Below are 19,814 nucleotides of genomic sequence, written 5' to 3' on the forward strand. Positions count from 1 at the left end.
AAATTACAAATATAAACCTATGTAGATACACTAGGAAAATTTGTTAAAAAGGAAAGGGTGGCCGGAATTTGAAAACCAAGATTATTTTTTTTAAAATAAATTACTTTTTATTACCCTTCCTTAATTGAACACAAGAACATTGCTTTCTTCAAGTTAATGATGGAAAGCCCTAGTAATTGGAGATTAGTAGAATTAATTAACCCAATTTCATTACTTTGACCTTTATTGATCTTCATTCAAGATTTACTACTACAATTTTCTTCAAACCCCAATCTTCTTCTTCACATTAGTCCACCATCAAGATTAAATCTTTCCAATCTTACATGATTTAATCAATCATTAAAATCCCAAATCTTTTTTTAATTTTGTAAACAAACACACCTAACCCCACATCAAGAACAACACTTTCTTTCAAGAAACTTGAAGATTCCATCTTTACACACATATATACACACACATTACACACAAATTTACCAACAATTAATGACCCTTTTTCTTGCACTTTATTATCTGCAACATCTCATACCATCATCAGCAAATTTCCCAAAAAAGATGAGGTAAAAAAGACAATAAAGATTGGATCTTTATGTAATTTCAAGAAAAATTTCAAGAAAGCCCAAGAAAATTGAAAATAAGAAGAGGGTTGAATTGGGTTTTTTGGGTTGTTTTGAAACACAAAGATTGAAGATTTGTGAAGAAAAAGATTGGTTCTTGATGAAGCAAATGAACCACATTGATGATATACCATCAACCCCAGGGAAGTATAAATCTCCATATGGGCATAGAAATAGATGGCATTCTAATCTTGCAAAGCTCACTTTTTGGTCTTTTGTGTTCTTAAGTTTGATCTTTTTCTTTTGTTTTAGATCATCATCATCATCATCATCTGCATTATCAACAGATCTGTCTAGACGTTCTTTAAGAACATCTTCTTGGGGAGGTCCAGAATGGGAGAAAAGGGTTCGAAACTCGGCTAGAATTAAGTCCCCTAATGGGATCTCAGTGTTGGTAACTGGTGCTGCTGGATTTGTTGGAACACATGTCTCCGCGGCACTTAAGCGCCGCGGAGATGGTGTTTTAGGGCTTGATAATTTCAATGACTATTATGATCCGTCATTGAAACGAGCCCGTCAAGCGCTTTTGGAGCGCTCAGGGATTTTTATTGTGGAGGGTGATATTAATGATATGGTTCTTGTTAAGAAGTTGTTTGATGTTGTTGCGTTTAGTCATGTGATGCATTTGGCTGCTCAAGCTGGTGTGAGGTATGCAATGCAAAACCCCAGTTCTTATGTTCATAGTAATATTGCCGGACTTGTTAGTATGCTTGAAGTTTGTAAATCTGCTAATCCACAACCTGCGATTGTTTGGGCTTCTTCGAGTTCTGTTTATGGACTTAATACGAAAGTACCCTTTTCGGAGAAAGATAGAACAGATCAACCTGCTAGTCTTTATGCTGCTACTAAGAAAGCCGGTGAAGAGATTGCACATACTTATAATCATATATATGGACTTTCGCTTACTGGTTTGAGATTCTTTACTGTTTATGGCCCTTGGGGAAGACCGGATATGGCTTATTTCTTTTTCACAAAGGATATATTGAAAGGGAAGTCGATTCCGATATTTGAGGCTGCTAATCATGGGACTGTAGCTAGAGATTTTACTTATATTGATGATATTGTTAAGGGTTGTTTGGCAGCATTGGATACTGCTGAGAAGAGTACTGGGAGTGGCGGGAAGAAGAAAGGGGCGGCTCAAATGCGAGTGTTCAATTTGGGTAATACTTCGCCTGTGCCAGTTTCGGATCTTGTGAGCATTTTGGAGAGGTTGCTGAAAGTGAAGGCGAAAAGATTGGTAATGAAGTTACCACGGAATGGGGATGTGCAATTTACACATGCAAACATCACTTTTGCACGCAGAGAACTCGGATATAAACCTTCAACAGATCTGCAAACAGGTCTGAAGAAATTTGTTCGATGGTACCTAAGCTACTATGGAACTGGAAAGAAAAGTGACCAGTGATGCATTATTCAATTGTGTGGTAGGATCTTTATAATTCTTGTTCGTTTCCATTCATATAATTGTTTTAAACTCAGTTCCTACCACAAATATGTGTTTCATATATATATCTAGATCAGGTCATATAATATCACATCCCGAGATGAAGAAGGTTTTTGTGATCGAGATTTTGATCTGTGTCAAAAGAAACTCAAAACCATATGTTTTTACACTCCTGGATTGTAATTGTTGTAGTTTTATCATTGTAGATTCATGATTGATAGATTACGTTACTGATTCGTGGACTGTATCATCTTCACAAATTTCAAATAAATAGCACACCATAGTTTTCGCTATTATAGGTTTTAATGAATTTTTGATGATTATCTAATTTAATTTGTTGCCAAACTTTGTGTTGTATTTAAGGAACCAAGTCTTGTTTTCCTTTCCAGATATTTGCAGTTACATGATTTTATTGACAAATTTGGTTGTATTCGATTAGGATTCTCAAAGTATACGTTAGTATACCTTGACAGTTACTAGCAGCACAGCCATATTTGTGTTACTTTTTGAAAAGTACATACTATTAAACTACCTTCTACTACATGCAAATTCATTTATGTGTAGCGAAGATGCTATTCTATATCTTTGTCAAACTTCACATAGTTGATAGTCAGTGGTATTTTGCGATAGTTAAGGTTACTCCACGATAGTTAAGGTTACTCCACGGTGTCCAGTCTTAGTTGATCTTCTCATTGACCTATATCTTGGTATCTCTTCTGGCCTACTATACAGTTCTGACAAGTGTTTCAAAAGTTTAGGCTATATTTTATACATTTGTATGTTTCTTATTTCACAGATGCTCTTCTGGCAAACCTCACTTTTATGCTCGTATTCCCAATATGGTTATTCGATGTTTGATCTCTTAATTCTGCTTGCTGGTTATACCTTTTGGATTTCTTTCTATATTTATCCCTACAACCATCGCATATTCATTATTTTTATAGAAAAATGAAACTGGTTATTACTAAACTGGAAATATAATAACATTCAGCTACATGGCATTTAGATTTTGTGAGGATGACTATTGTCTCTATGAAGAATGAAAACCGTTCTATTTATTTCTTTTAGGAGGTGAACAGTTAAAAGCATCTGGCCCTCTATGAGTTGTTCCTTATTATGTGCATCATTATAAAGCTTCCCATATCATTTCACTTTTTAGCTAATTTATTGAGTTGTGTTCCCCAGTCAATTTGATGATCTTAGATAATCCAAGTCTAAGTTAAGGCATGATATAAATACAACCTTCTAAGTTAAGGTTGACATGTTTTTACACGCAGACAGACAAACCTAATATTGTCAGTTGTTAGATATGATTAATTCCAAAACCTTTCGGAAACTCTTTTTTAAGAAGTTGATCGTCTGTTCATCCTTATGACATTTGGTCCCTGATTCCAAGTCCGTATATAATAAGTGAATTTTGCATGGTGCTGTTGTCAGGGTCAAGGTACTGCTGTACATGCCTCCTTATTCATTGAAACACCTGTGATTCCCACCATGTTGTTCTTCTTTACTGTTCTTGTTGTTGTCATGTTACTAGTTGAGGTATTGAAGCTCTCAGCTTTCATAATCGTAATGGTCACATATAACTGCTTGAGTAAATTGGAAAGTTCTCTCTAGTTTTTTGATGGTTAGCCTCATCTAGAAATTTGGAATCACTTTTAGTCATCTTTATTCTCTGTCGTCCCCATCTGTCAATTGAAGTTCGTCTATGGTAGAAACATAGTCTTGAATCTCTCGTATAGATGATAGAGAGAATATGTGCTTCAATAGCATCCTCGTACATTTTCTTCTGATGTAGCTTCTTTCATCTGCTATATATAATGTGATTCTTCATTCTACGGACCAACTGTGGTCTGTTAACTATACAATGTATACAGGTTCTATATCTAGCTTCGTGATGCAGCTAGATTTAGTTACTTGATATTTGCTGACACTGAGATTTTAACTTAACTTTCACCTGAAACTGATAATGATAATGCAACTAATTGCCTGATAATGAGAAGTTTTTTTTCTTCTGAGTATATAAGTTATAAACTAATAATAGGCTGAACCAGAATCAAAGAACAACAAAGAATCAAATAAATGAAAGATAAAAGAAATACAAAATAATAAATGAGTGTAGAAGTAGAGATCCTTATTAGTGTGAGGATATCTCAAACTCTTTACCCGCCATGTATTGTATTCTAATACAGAAAATGCAGGCAAGAAATCCACATCCATCACATTCGAAATAAAACTGCAACTCAGAGCCTTGCTTACAAATGTCACATGAGTACAGTGGGCGATTCCTATTTGTACGCTTCTTCAAAATCATTGTAAGTGTGTGCGGTTGATTGCGGATCTTATGTTCAATTTTTCCTCCACACTTGACATTTATGTATGAACGGAGGCAATCATGAAGAAAAGGATGATCACATTCATCGCAATGATAAAGCCACAGCTGATTGTTAACTTGGTCTTCACAAATTTCACAGTAGATTACTCCCTCGTAGAAGAACGGAGGGTATCTCAAGGTTATCGGGTGATCATCATATTTGTGTTTCATTCTACTTGGGTAAAATGCAGATATTATATGAATCTGGAAGGTACTACATGTTTCACATGCATATTCCACGCCTAGGGAGATATTGAAGTTAGTTACACTACATCTGGAACCGGAGAAGGGACGCTGAACAAGGGAGTGGTGCTTGTGAGATTTATATCTAATCCTTGTGGGCAAGAATGCACAACGGATGTGAATTCTGATATCACATGCCTCACACTTATAGTAGAATCCATTTCCGAAGTAGTCACAAACTCTACATATCCAAAAATTATAGAACATATACATATGCTTAAGCACCAGCGAATGCTGAGGGTGAAATCCGCATGCTCCTATAGGCAACTTCTCTGGCAACTTAGTGGCACAGAAGGCGTGGAGAAAGAATTGACACTTGATACACGCGTAGTAAGACGGACAGGAAGCCGTTATAGGTTCGATGCACCCATCACATATCAACACTCTACTATCATTATTATCATCATCATCATCATCATCATCATCATTCACACTCATAGTAAACTGGAGCTGTTCTAATGGATGATTTTTGTGACTCCAGTGCTCTTCAATAATGTCTGGATCATCAGGTATTGTTGATAGAGGGAGATTGCTTTCATCTTCACCTTGGAAATTAACCTGGAGTTTACAACACTGGGTTGTAATGAGCTCAAATAACGATTCCTCGCTAGGCAGGGGGAACTGTACCAAATCAGGATATTTATCCAAGTCATCTGCTTCACTCTCATTCCTGAACACAGCGTAAGGAATTATTAGTAAACATGATGATAAAAGTCAAATTGTGTCGATCAATCAATCAATCATACCCAATAATACCGCCTAGGGCAGTGTCTGGGGAGGGTATAGCGTACGCAGCCTAACAGTCAAATTGTGTAAATAGCAAATAAAACAAGATTGAGTTTAGAGTACTCACGCCAAAGACATGATATCTGAGGATGTAGCACATTTCATATGCACAAAATATGTGCATTTGTGGCAGTAATACATCCAGAAGTTTATTTGAACGAATTTGGAGCAGATGTTACACTCTCGTGGGAAATACCGGTGCTCATCAGGAATAGAGTAGACAAGATGAAGAGGGTGATGGTGATAAGGAGGATCCGGAATAATGAAGGGAGAAGTAGCACAGCTCTTGTGGATCCAAAATTGACAGGTTGTGCACACGTAGGAAGCGTCTTTAGCTTCCACAGAACAAGCATCACAAGTAAACAAGGATTCCCTCTGGATCAATTGTAGTGTGTGCTCCTCGTGGCCTGGATGAGTAAGCACTCTCTGCTCATAGGCACAAATCACGCACACGGCAAATCCACAATGATCACATATATAACCGAACTTTAAATCATGCAAACAAGTATCACAAATCCAACGAGGAGCTGGTAGGAGAGTAAGGGTGTGCTTTTTGTGTCCAGGGTGAATAATCTGTTTGGGTAATTCAGCACAAGTCTTGTGAAGGTAGAAATTTTGACAATTAATATCATCACTGCTACTGCAAGTATACGTTGGAGAGCCGATAACAGAGCCGTCACAGACTGAGCATGTAGCATCAGCTCCAATAACAACATCTTCTTTGAGCACCAGCGGGTGCTCCGGATGGCTAAAGTGCTCTATCTCTACTGTTGAACAGCTCATTATTTCAGTTGAACTTGAGACAAAACTTAAGAGTTATAGACTTTGCTACAATGTTTAATGTTTGTATCGGATGTAACTTATTCATGTTCACACTTGTATTAAGTAAGAAAAATCAGTACCCCACGTTCTGTCATAATTTGCAGCAAGCCTGTTTCACAAGAATAGCATGTGAAAGGAATATTAAACCAAGTACAAGAGTGATTAAGTTTCCTAATTACATTAACGTGGTAATTAATTTGTCTTATTCATTCTATATTTTTTAAATATACAATAACTTATCACAATTTGTTATTAGTTTAGTTGAATTATTAGGGAAGACGATTAGAGCAAATCAACTGTAAAGTGAAATGATATTTTAAATAAATATAAAAAATTGATATATATCCTCGCGAATCAGATAAATTTCTTTTTGTTATTTATGAATTTGTTTCACGATAAACATAATAAATTCTTTTTTCTTACGACAACATACTCCTCTATTTCATTTTAATTGTCTTTTTACTTTTTGCATGCATCTCAAGATGGACAGCATAGTAAAATTAATATTTTTAAAATTTTCCTTTTGTGAATAAAAGTTTAAGTTATATATTTTTATTTTAAAAAAGAAAATTTTGAAAATTATTATTTAACTATGCATTCAAAACACTTAGAATTGAGTGCAGAAAAATCAAGCGAATATTAAAAAAATTCAGCCCCATGAGTAAGCCTGTCAAACTGATAATTCAGATACAAATCTGCCTATATCCGTATCCGGATCCGAATCCGAAAATTCGTATCCGTATCCGAATCCGAAAATATTAAAAAAAAAATATCTGAATCCGGATCCGACGGATACTATCCGGATAATACCCGGATCCGAATCCGATTTTCAGTCAGATTTTTTATTTTATCTTAAAAAAATTTAAAAAAATTGAAAAAAAAATGGAAAAATTATAATAAAAATTAAAAATTCATTTTTAAAAAATTAAGATAAGAGATTAAGTGATTTAATCATATTTTAATTTTCAAAAAAATAATTTTATTTTTCTTTCCAATATAATCATTATTTTTAAATTGTTGAACTCAAATAATTTTTTTTATATGTCTATAAAATTTGTATAAACATAATATTTAATATATATATATATATACACATAAACACACTATAAATTTAATATAATATATTTTTAAATTATTTAAATATAAAATATATTTATTCAGATTCGGATATTATCGGATACGAATATGCCTATATCCGTATTTATATCCGCAATCGTCGGATCCGAATACGGATAATATCCGCTTTATTTCGGATACGGATAATATCCGCTTTATTTCGGATACGGATAATATCCGCTTTATTTCGGATACGAATACGAATTTTTCGGACGAATATCAGATTTTTCGAATTTTTTTGACAGCCTTACCCATGAGCACATGTTAATCACTAAAATCTATAAATTTGAAGTATTTTGATTGGTGTAGTTACTGTGATTGCACGAGTCCATCACTATTAAGAAGTGTTAGCCGATCAAAACAAATCAAAATTATAAATGTTTGTATTTATTGTACGGATTTTCTGTGGTGTGTCCATAGCACACCGTAGAAACCGTATAAATAATGATGTGCCCATGCATGCAAAAAAGTCACCACCAATAAAATTTTGACAACTCTAGCACGGATTTTTAGCACGTGCTGTCATCCCGATATTTTATAGTTATATTTAGTTGAAATATTTGATTTAATTATTTATTGATGTCAGTGTGTTGTAGTTAAAACAATTTGTGTAAGTTTTTTTTTATTCTTATAATTTAAATATTATTTTAAGAGTATTAGTTTAAAAAAAGGCAAGGCTTTTATTGAAAAACGTGAGTGTTTAAAAAAAATAGAAAGAGGAGTTAGGATTGGTAAAAAAAGGCCTACATTATTTTTATGAAAAGAGGGAGAAGAAGTGAGAAAGCGATGGAGAGAAGAGGAGGGAGTGAAAAAAGATAGAAAAAAAGAGAAGAGAGAATACAAGGAGAAAGAGATAATTAACAAAGCTTAATAAGAGATTTTGGATTTGGAGTTTAAGAAATTAACTCAAATTATCTCACTTAGACCATCGTTTTTCAGGCGACTCATTTAAACCATTGAAAAACTAATATATATCACACCGTTATATTAATAAAAAAATGTTAACGGTGATGTTGATGTGTCAGCTGACATGGCGATGAATAAGTAACGTCTAACTCGACTGAATTCACTTTGACCACTGTATATATAGCAGACATACAAACACAGTGTATGTATTAGGGTTCTTGATAATTTTTTTAATTTTTTCTTCATTTTGTGCATAACTTTGTAATTACTTCTCACATTATCGTCATATTCGCTCATAATCGTAACCCCCATGTCTGTTTTGTCAAACTCGTCAGTTGTTAAGTCTGATAATAACTTGATTTTTTGTTTTTGTGGTATGAATGCTCGAATACTTACGTCATGGACTTCCAAAAATCCGGGAAGACGTTTCCGGAGTTGTGGTAAAAGCAAGGTAAATAGAGACGTTTTTTGGTTTTATGTTTTTGTGAATTTTTGTTTTTCTTTATGTTTTATTAATTCTTAGCGTCTTTTTCAGGAGGATAAAGGTTGTAATTTTTTCTTGTGGATGGATGAAGAGTTCTATGGTAGAGCAGCAAATGTAATCTCCAAATTGACCCAAATTCCAGAGGAGAGGATGTTAAGAATGGAGAAAAAAATGGTGAAGTTTGGACATAAATTGAGTGAAAAAAGAAGAAAATAAAGGCGCTGAAGGAGCAAAAACAAGCCCAACATAAATTTCACAAACTTCTGGATGTATTACTGCCACAAATGCACATATTTTGTGCATATGAAATGTGTTACATCCTCATATATCATGTCTTTGGCGTGAGTACTCTAAACTCAATCTTGTTTTATTTGCTATTGACACAATTTGACTATTACATCATGTTTACTAATTCCATTACGTCGTGTTTAGAAATGAGAATGAAACAGATGACGTCGATAAATATCCTGATTTGGTACAGTTCCTCCTGCCTAGCGAGGAATCGTTATTTGAGCTCATTACAACCCAGTGTTGCAAACTCCAGGTTAATTTCCAAGGTGAAGATGAAAGCGATCTCTCTTTATCAACAATACCTAATGATCCAGACATTATTGAAGAGCACTGGAGCCACGAAAACCATCCATTACAACAACTCCAGTTTACGAGTGTGAATGATGATGATGATGATGATGATGATGATGATGATGATGATGATGATAGAGTGTTGATATGTGATAGGTGCATCGAACCTATAACGGCGTCCAGTACGTCTTACTACGTGTGTATCAAGTGTCAATTCTTTCTCCACGCCTTCTGTGGCACTAAGTTGCCAGAGAAGTTGCCTATAGGAGCATGCAGATTTCACCCTCAGCATTCGCTGGTGCTTAAGCATATGTATATGTTCTATAATTTTTGGACATGTGAAGTTTGTGGCTACTCAGGAAATGGATTCTACTCTAAGTGTGAGGCATGTGATATCAGAATTCACATCCGTTTTTGCATTCTTGCCCACAAGGATTAGACATGAATCTCACAAGCACCACTCCCTTGCTCAGCGTTCCTTCTCGGGTTCCTAATGTAGTGCAAGTAACTTCACTACATGTATGTAATAATGGAAGCACTACAAATAATATGATAATATAGTGAAGACTGGACACACACAGATTAGCAAGCCAGGACCATAAAAGCTGAGCATAAGAAATTTAAAAGATGCAGGTGGAGTCTACATGTTTACACCGAGAGACATATATTGATGCATGGAAAAAGCATAGCACTATTAAAATTCTTTGGTCATACCCAAGAAAAAGGTGGTTGTGCAAACTACAACACACGCCTCAAATATAAACTGAAAAAATTAAATAACATAAGGTGGTAGAAATAAAAGAAACCGTTGCAGTTCCTCCTAGCTAGATTCATGTATGTTTAGTTTTTTAAAGCCTATAAATAACATGAATTCCTAGAGGTTGTACATTAAGTGAAAAACTCTTATGTAAGAAAAGCCGGAGTCTTCTTGAGTGCATGTCTAAGAAATAAAAGTGTGTGTTTGTTTGAATCATACAACTTTATGGTGTGTGTGTTTTTTTGTTATCGAAATAATAATCTATTTATACCCTGTGTTTTGGTTTATAAATAGAGTGAAGCCCATTTCGTTTCCAACATAGGTAACTTGTAGAGCGATCAGCAGAAGCACCTGGTCTTTTTCTCCTTTACTGTTTTTTCCTTCTCGTTTACTTATAAATTAGCGGATATTACAGAAATGTGTTATGAAATGGTGTCTGAACTTGTTATTTTGGTAGTAAAACTGCACACATTTTGCATGAGAAGTCGCGTATGTTTTAGGGCCAGTTTTTCATGATGAAGCTGGATAGTTACTTGGTATTTGCTGACACTGAGATTTTAACTTATCTTTCACTTGAACTGATAATGATAATGCAACTAATTGCCTGATAATTTATAAACTAATAATAGGCTGAACCAGAATCGAAGAACAACAAAGAATCAAACAAATGAAAAAAAATTACAAAATAAGAAATGAGTGCAGACGTAGAGATCCTTATTAGTGTGAGGATATCTCAAACTCTTTACCCGCCATGTATTGTATTCTAATACAGAAAATGCAGGCAAGAAATCCACATCCATCACATTCGAAATAACACTGAAACCCAGAGCCTTCCCCACAAATGTCACACAAGTACAGCGGGCGATTCCTATTTGTACGCTTCTTCAAAACCATTGTAAGTGTGTGCGGTTGATTGCGGATCTTATGTTCAATTTTTCCTCCACACTTGACATTTATGTATGAACGGAGGCAATCATGATGAAAAGGATGATTGCATTCATCGCAATGATACAGCATCCTCTGATTGTCAACTTGGTCTTCACAAATTTCACAGTAGATTACTCCCTCATAGAAGAACGGAGGGTATCTCAAGGCTATCGGGTGATCATCATATTTGTGTTTCATTCTACTTGGGTAAAATACACATATTATATAAATCTGGATGGTACTACAAGTTTCACATGCATATTCCACGCCCGGAGACGTAGTGAAGTTACTTGCACTACATTTGGAACCCGAGAAGGGACGCTGAGCAAGGGAGTGGCGCTTGTGAGATTCGTGTCTAATCCTTGTGGGCAAGAATGCACAACGGATGTGAATTCTAATATCACATGCCTCACACTTATAGTAGAATCCATTTCCTGCGTAGCCACAAACTTCACATGTCCAAAAATTATAGAACACATACATATGCTTAAGCACCAGCGAATGCTGAGGGTGAAATCCACATGCTCCTATAGGCAACTTCTCTGGAAACTTAGTGGCACAGAAGGCGTGGAGAAAGAATTGACACTTGATACACGCGTAGTAAGATGGACAGGAAGCCGTTATAGGTTCGATGCACCCATCACATATCAACACTCTACTATCATTATCATCATCATCATCATCATCATCATCATCATCATTCACACTCATAGTAAACTGGAACTGTTCTAATGGATGATTTTTGTGACTCCAGTGCTCTTCAATAATGTCTGGATCATCAGGTATTGTTGATAGAGGGAGATTGCTTTCATCTTCACCTTGGAAATTAACCTGGAGTTTACAACACTGGGTTGTAATGAGCTCAAATAACGATTCCTCGCTAGGCAGGGGGAACTGTACCAAATCAGGATATTTATCCAAGTCGTCTGCTTCACTCTCATTCCTGAACACAACGTAATGGAAGTTTTAGTAAACATGATGATAACAGTCAAATTGTGTAAATAGCAAATAAAACAAGATTTAGTTTAGAGTACTCACGCCAAAGATTTGGTATCTGAGGATGTAGCACACTTCATATGCACAAAATATGTGCATTTGTGGCAGTAATACATCCAGAAGTTTGTGAAAACCATTTTGGAGCAGATGTTACAGTCTCGTCTGAAGTAGCGGTGCTCATCAGGAATAGAGTAGATAAGATGAAGAGGGTGATGGTGATAAGGAGGATCCGGAATAATGAAGGGAGAAGTAGCACAGCTCTTGTGTATCCAAAATTGACAGGTTGTGCACATGTAGGAAGCGTCATTAGCTTCCTCAGAACAAGCATCACAAGTAAACAGGGATTCCCTCTGGATCAATTGTAGTGTGTGCTCCTCGTGGCCTGGATGAGTAAGCACTCTCTGCTCAAAGGCACAAATCGCGCACACGCCAAATTCACAATGATCACATAAATAAACGATTTTTATAACATGCAAACAAGTATTACAAATGCAATCATTAGCCTGTAGGAGAGCAAGTGTAAGGGTGTGTTTACTGTGTCTAGGGTGAATGATCTCGTTTGGTAATTCAGCACAAGTCTTGTGGAGGTAGAAATTTTGACAATTAATATCATCACTGCTACTGCAAGTATACGTTGGAGAGCCGATAACAGATCTGTCACAAACAAAGCATGTAGCATCAGCTCCAATAACATCATCTTCTTTTAGCACCAGCGGGTGCTCCGGATGGCTAATGTGCTCTATCTCTACTGTTGAACAACTCATTATTTCACTTGAACCTGAGACAAAAGTTTCACTATCCACAAGGAGAAAGGAAAAGAGGAAAGTGTGTTGAAATAAGTTCCTCCATGATGCTGGCTATATCCATCCAAAGTGTGTTGAATAAGTTCCTCATTGGTCGCCTTTCAATGAAAAAAGAGGGAAAATAAAGCTAATTCCAGCATTATACATTTAGACCAAATTGCTTTTGATTACCTGGCATGAGAGGAAAACTATCCTCAAGCCAAGTATCTTCATGTTGTTGGATTTTTATAAATAAATGATAACTGATAAAAGTATAAAAGTATTTTAAAAGAATAAACTAAAACAGAACTATTTTATTATCTGAAGTCATACTTCTATTTTTTTAAAATACATTATAATTCACCTCTCTTTATATAAGTGTACATTTAACCAATACACCTAATAAATAGGTAACCCTAACCTTATCTATAATTCAAAAACTACATTATCTAATAAATATTTAAACTCTATTTCTAACAACCTAATCAAAATCAATCCAAAAAACAATTCAAATAATTTTGAATTATTATTTTCAACACTCCCTCTTAATTCAAAATTTTTAAAATTACTTGACCAGTGATGTACTTCCCATCACCTCTACTATTGTTGCATAGCACTCTTTCCACAATTTCATTCGGGAACCCTTCTCTCCACAGTTTCATTCGGGAGCCCTTCTCTCCACAGTTTCTTTATTTCTTTATGGTGCACATAATCACCAATAACTCAAAAAAAATATTTTTTTTTGAAGCCCTGAAACACACACCTCATTCTTCATGAATCTCTGGCAATACTACCATCTGTTGTCTTCCATTTCTTCATTTGTTCGCACCAATTTTTTTACGCCCAGTTACTCAATCGAACATAGCTCGGATACCATGTTGGATTTTTATAAATAAATGATAACTGATAAAAGTATTTTAAAAGAGTAAACTAAAACAAAACTATTTTATTATCTGAAGCCATACTTCTATATAAAATACATTATAATTCACCTCTTTATATAGGTGTACATTTAACCAATACACCTAATAAATAGGTAACCCTAACCTTATCTATAATTCAAAAACTACATTATCTAATAAATATTTAAACTCTATTTCTAACAACCTAATCAAAATCAATCCAAAAAACAATTCAAATAATTTTGAATTATTATTTCCAACACATGTAACTTACTGGGAAGAAGATGGTCACGAGCAAACTATTGTTAACAGCACACCGTTCGGTGGAATGTTTATGTCAAAGGAGGAATTTCGTAACAACATCCAATCGGAGGCATAACATATATATCATAAATTTATGCAAACACTGTGAAACGAAATGCTGAAGCTGTACTTCAACATCCAATGGCATCCCACATGGAACTGGCCAGCACCTTCTAGCGGCGTCCAATTATATGTGACACATGGCACTGAAGCATCGCCAATCTTCTCTTCAAATTGTCTAAACTGTCAAAATTGGGCTTAATCGGTCAGTAGTTAGGCAGAATTAATCGGAAATTAATCGGTCAAAAAATTAAAAACCGGTCATATTATGACTGTCGATTCTCGAAACCATACTGTATTCTTGAGTGTCTGACAAGAAAAGTATGATACTGGCTATACCCATCCCAAGTGTGTTGAATAAGTTCCTCCATCATCGCCTTTCAATGAAAAAAGAGGAAAGTAAAAGCTAGATCCAGCATTATATATTTTGACCAAAATGCTTTTGCTTACCTGGCATGAGAGGAAAACTATCGTCCAGGCAAAGTATCTTCATGTAACTTGTAAGGAAGAGATGGTCACGGGTAAACGATTGTCAGCAGCACACGCTACGTATAAAGATGGGCTCTCATGCATGCACATCAAAAACTCTATTGTACACTAACTGCAGAAAGTGATACGCTGCAACAATCCAATGCCTCCGACCAGCCCCCTAACTTATATTGTGATTGTCCATTTACAAATACCGTGCATGAAAGCCAAGCATATGAATAGTAATTACTGTAATAACAAAAGACCTTGATCTGTCTAATGCAATGAGCATGAAAGGCAAGCATACGAATAGTAATTAGTATAATAACAAATAATCAGATTTACATAAAATAAATAAAATAAGAACCAAAAATTTCATTTTCTTTATCAAAATCTAGAGTAAAGTCTCGAAGAATTACAAAGTCGACTCTAAACCCATATAGCAATTCTGTATAGATGATATCTGGAATATCTAATATCAACACCAGTTTCCCTAACAAGTAACAAATTTAATCAGGGATAGAGACTGATAGAAGAATACATGGGTGTACAGGTTTGCAAGAGGTCCAGGGTCCACGCACAACCTCAAGTAAGCCAAAAATCTGCAACGGAATGTATTCTACTGAATCGTAAAAAAAAAAATCTTGAATTGGCCTTCATATCTGTGGCAGAGTAGTGACACCCCAAGCTGAACCTAAAAATCATACTTTGTCCGCCCACTCTTAAGAATAAGGCATAACATATCCGAAAGTTGAGAAGATGGCGTGGAATTCAAAAAATTCCAAGACTCCAGCATAAGGCGCTTCCTTGATCCTTTAAAATGAACAACCTGTGTACATGTTTACTAATCAGGTAAATGAGTTTAAAGATTATAATTAAATGAATATATCATAAATTGAGGCAAACACTGTGAAAAGTTGAAACGAAATGCTGATGCTGTACTTTAACATCCAATGGCATCCCATGGAACTGGCCAGCTCCTTCTGGCGGCGTCCAATTATATGTGGCACATGGCAAAAAGAGCACTGAAGCACCGCCGATCTTCTCTTCAAATGGTTGTTGTCGGGTAAACCTTTTTGTGTTGAAGGAAGGGTGAGATTTTACAACCCATGCTAGAGCTAGTTGATCTCCAAGCATCCGAGAAGCCTTCATGTATTTAGAACTATAAACTTGTAGGACCTCCTGCAAAAAAACCTTTGCCCTGCAACAAAAGTAACACAAAATAGTCCTCAAATTGGTGAGACGATAATTTTTAAGAGCAAAGAACAAGCCTTCCTAACTCCCTGGGCAAATAATCTTCAAGAGTACAATATTCGGACCCCGTGAATTCCCGCTTCTAATATGCTTAGAATAATTTCACAAACGAAAAAAAAGACACTACTGTTTAAATTATAGTCAGCCCTTTGAGCTTATTGAGGGTGAAAATTATTTAACAAACAAATACATTGCTTAAACTCATTTTTGGCAAAGATATCTATTGGCATGCGGTTTAGGCCCATTTATCTATTTGCAGCATTCAGATATATTACAAATCAAGACAAACTTCCCCCCGAATATTGCTTTAAAATATGTGCACCACCTTCGAATTCCATCTTGGCTGCCCCTAACTGCAATGAATCCTGAATTTAGTGGTTGCTCTTTGTTGTTGCGAAATGTGAGGGCAAGATCAAAGAGTAGGTAGTCTTTGAATATTTGTCCCAGGTCGTCAACCACTGCTACATCAGAGTCGGTAAAGATGTAATGAGATATTTGGCCCGGAAACTGAGACTGCTCCTCAAGTTTTTGTTCTAAGAAAACCTACATATGAAAGAATTTGCACATTATTAAGAGATGAAAAACTAAAGATACTGCAATTTCACTATGAAACAACTTATGTCTGCAGTATTATGTGCTCGAAATGAACATGTGAAAGGCCAAATGGCAATTTGTATAAGTAACTAACCAACAACATATCCCTATGTACTGTGCTCTTACAATGTAAGACCTGATTCTTTGAAGCATCAACTTGTCACGCGAATATTCACCTTGAATTGGATATAGAGTGACCCTGTTTCTGTGCACTGGAATTGTAGAAGCTGGATCAGTGAGAATGAGTACACTGCTTTGGGGCATTGTCACCTACAATTGTAATTTACCTTTCAACTGAAGTAACAAACCCTCGGTACAAATAAAAACAATTTAAATGATATATGTAAAAAGTAAACAAGAAAATTCCAAAAATATGCAAGTGCATGAATACAGTCGTCAAATAACAGACTATAGATCCTCACAACAAAGTTACACCAATTTGAACGAGGAACCGGTGTCATGTAAAATAATAGATTTCATCATCCGCAACTTGAAACTTGTGATACTATTGCATCTATGGCTTTAATAGTAACATTGTAACCAGCTTGTTAAAGTAATTGCATAACACAGACAGCTACCATAATGTGCACAAACAAGTCGTGATAGTCTCCAAAATCAAAATAACCATTGCAAGTTGGGGCTGCAACAGGTCCATAGCATTAGTTGACTATTGCATAAAAGGAAAGGAAAAGATCAACGTGCAGCGCAAGATGCACAAATTCTGAACATTTTCTTTAACCATATACCCAGTGGATATATAGATGATACTCTGTAATCTACAAGACTACAACTATGTCAGAAGACTCAGAATCAGAACACATTATGATTTGTAAATATTGGTTCCAATACCATGTTTCGGTTTTATGAATTGCCCTAATAAGCATATCACACATCTTCTCACGTCTTATAAAATCAGAGTTTCTTTTCAAACAAATGCTGGAATTTAAATGTGGTTCCCGAACTGCATAGGATTATTCTTATGCAATTACCTCGATGAAACTAATAAACGTATTCAGAACAGCCAACGATCGCTCAACCTTATTGTATGACTTGTTTCCAACAGAAACCTGTTCATTTGAACTACTTTTGACCAAGCTATCAACAGTAGAATTATAAGTGGTAAAGACAGTGACAAAGCTAATGCCATTCCCAAATTTCGAATTTCTTAAAGAGAATGAAAAGTGGGTCTTGTTAAGAGCTTTTGTGCCTGCAGTTAAACAAAGAGTCCTATCAAGAACTAGGGGCACATACACTACATATAAAGTATAAACAGTATGGACTTACACAGAAATAGGTATGCATGAGAATATTATATAGAATAAATAGATAATAATTTAAAGTTTTTGAATAGGCATTAATTATAGCAACCAAAAAGTTTAGGAACATAATTTTATATTAGAAGAAAATCCGTTTTAGAATTATATATATCTTTCTGATCCTTGTTTATAACTTATAAGCTATATAATGAACATGAAAAGGTAGCAAACCTATAAGTATTATATTAGTATCAAATTCAATTAACATAGTCGTCGTTACTTTACAGGACAGAAAACTAATGAAGAACTTAATGATATGTCATAGAAGTCCATAAAGAACAAAATTTTTCTTTAATCACCAATCAAGCAGTGAACACGTTCATATGATCAATTAATTTGAAGCTGATTGTCAAGCAAACTGCTCGAGATGTAACAAATGCAATACATCAAGAAGATGTAGAACCTTGGCATTGAAGTCGATCAAGCAAACCTTCTCCAGCAGCAGGTCCAAAAACTAAATGATCAAATTTCTTAGTCTGTCTCTGGTGCCGATGCTCTAGTTTTGGATCCTTGTGTAACTCTAAAACTGACAAATGTTGTTATTCAGCAGGTAGGTTTAAACTACAAACCGGTAAGCAATACAAAAAAAAGAACAATCACCAGAGATTATATGTGGAAACAGGAAAATGACAGGCAAAAGTAAGAGAAACCGACGCCATCCGCTGCACACTCTCATCCCAGGAGTCCTTATATGGAACTTGCTAACTCGAATTATCTCAAAAACAGAAAAAGAAATTTATACTTATCAGTCTTCTAATTATTTACATTTATACGCCCAAATAAGAAAACCAAGAGTGCAATCCAGAGAGCTACTATCTTCAGAGAGCTACTATCTTCATGTTCCAGCATATCATCTTTGTATTCAAATTAATTCAAAGTTGAGATAAACACAACAAATCTTACACGACATCACAACACAAAGATAGTCAATATATGCTACACAACCATTTAGTGAAATCATATTCTGGAGAATATGGTATAAAAATGTCCGACCTGAATGTTATAAAGAGAGACTAATTTAATCTATTCGGTCTTCAACTCTATAATTCCTCAATAAATATTGAGAACTCATGTAACACTTGTATATTACCAAACTTCCCTAATTTTACGACTCTCGTGGTTAGCATGATGCCAAGTGTCTAGTTGTTGTCCTTCAGGCTTCACCACGAAATAGCCATATACAAAAAATAAGCGCAAGGCTGCAAACGTCTATACTTCCCTAGACCAATCAACAAGAAGCCTGGTGCACCGGATACAACAACCATAACATCAATTAAAAAAGACTTCACCTACATAATTGCACTGCAACCCAGGTCACTACAATACCTAACTAAAAATTACAACACAGTGCAAAAACAATCAGCACCGCCCTTACAAAAACCAATTACCAAACACCCTCTAATTTACGACTTATCAGCAATTCATCAACACTAGTAATTTACATTATAGCTAATCAATTCCACCGCAAAATTCGAAAGCTTCAAAATTTACTTACATATGAACGCCTCACAATTTCAAGAACATGGTAAGTGGCAAAAACAAATTTACAGCATCACTTCATCACTAAACAACACAACAAACAAAATGGGGTTCATCTAATTAACTCAAATAATGAATCATATTAAAGGGTCATGTCATATACACACAAACATACATATAATCTTGAAGATTCAAATTGAAAAGAAACAATTTCAAGAACATATAAACACATATATAATCAATAAACAACAAAAAGAATCAAATGGGGTTATATTAATTGCTTACAAGATTGTAATTGAGTGCTTAACAATGCAAGAATGCGAGATGGATTCAAGATTCAACGGGGAATTTAATTCTTTCACTTAAAGGTTGGATTTTTAGTGTTTGGGTGTAGAGAATTATGTGAAATACCCATTTTACCCTTGAGAATTTCTTGCATTTTCCCTACAAATAATGCAAGGAAATATTTTTTTTATTAAAAAGTGGTTTGCTAATCCAATAATTTTTAATAGAAAAATCAATATGTTACTTTTAAATTAGTTGTTTTTTCTTTTTTCTTTTTATTATTTTTTTGGGATTGTAAGCACTTGAGGAAATTAAAAACT

General features: G+C 35.1%; 4 protein-coding genes across 6 annotated transcripts; 1 reads left to right on the forward strand and 3 right to left on the reverse strand.

Moving 5' to 3' along the window:
- Window positions 1-236: 236 nt before the first annotated feature.
- On the forward strand, window positions 237-2,351 carry LOC141701705 (UDP-glucuronate 4-epimerase 3-like). The gene has a single exon (XM_074505338.1). The coding sequence runs from the start codon at window positions 715-717 to the stop codon at window positions 2,017-2,019; it is 1,305 nt and encodes a 434-aa protein (XP_074361439.1). The 5' UTR covers window positions 237-714; the 3' UTR covers window positions 2,020-2,351.
- A 1,617-nt stretch (window positions 2,352-3,968) lies between these two features.
- LOC141701697 (uncharacterized) lies at window positions 3,969-6,244 on the reverse strand. Its single transcript, XM_074505329.1, has 2 exons — window positions 5,529-6,244; window positions 3,969-5,345 (listed from the first exon to the last, which is right to left on the reverse strand). The coding sequence occupies exons 1-2, from the start codon at window positions 6,242-6,244 to the stop codon at window positions 4,196-4,198; spliced, it is 1,866 nt and encodes a 621-aa protein (XP_074361430.1). The 3' UTR covers window positions 3,969-4,195.
- Window positions 6,245-10,678: 4,434 nt separating this feature from the next.
- LOC141701698 (uncharacterized) lies at window positions 10,679-14,777 on the reverse strand. The gene is made up of 4 exons (XM_074505330.1): window positions 14,549-14,777; window positions 14,010-14,475; window positions 12,094-12,952; window positions 10,679-11,998 (listed from the first exon to the last, which is right to left on the reverse strand). The coding sequence occupies exons 3-4, from the start codon at window positions 12,813-12,815 to the stop codon at window positions 10,846-10,848; spliced, it is 1,875 nt and encodes a 624-aa protein (XP_074361431.1). The 5' UTR covers window positions 12,816-12,952; window positions 14,010-14,475; window positions 14,549-14,777; the 3' UTR covers window positions 10,679-10,845.
- Window positions 14,778-14,921: 144 nt separating this feature from the next.
- On the reverse strand, window positions 14,922-19,647 carry LOC141701699 (uncharacterized). Of its 3 annotated transcripts, XM_074505332.1 has the most exons (9): window positions 19,495-19,562; window positions 19,226-19,293; window positions 18,331-18,445; window positions 18,134-18,256; window positions 17,404-17,621; window positions 16,541-16,684; window positions 16,146-16,363; window positions 15,509-15,767; window positions 14,922-15,395 (listed from the first exon to the last, which is right to left on the reverse strand). In XM_074505332.1, exons 3-9 carry the CDS (start codon window positions 18,404-18,406, stop codon window positions 15,261-15,263), a joined length of 1,173 nt encoding a protein of 390 aa, XP_074361433.1. In that variant the 5' UTR covers window positions 18,407-18,445; window positions 19,226-19,293; window positions 19,495-19,562; the 3' UTR covers window positions 14,922-15,260. The 3 variants fall into 3 exon arrangements, with proteins under 3 accessions (XP_074361433.1, XP_074361434.1, XP_074361432.1); XM_074505333.1 differs by lacking the exon at window positions 19,226-19,293 and having other exon boundaries at window positions 18,134-18,250; window positions 19,495-19,647; XM_074505331.1 differs by lacking the exon at window positions 19,226-19,293 and having other exon boundaries at window positions 19,495-19,647.
- Between the last annotated feature and the right edge of the window lie 167 nt (window positions 19,648-19,814).

Source organism: Apium graveolens, unplaced genomic scaffold (genome assembly GCF_009905375.1).
Source record: "Apium graveolens cultivar Ventura unplaced genomic scaffold, ASM990537v1 ctg4305, whole genome shotgun sequence".
NCBI lineage: Eukaryota > Viridiplantae > Streptophyta > Magnoliopsida > Apiales > Apiaceae > Apium > Apium graveolens.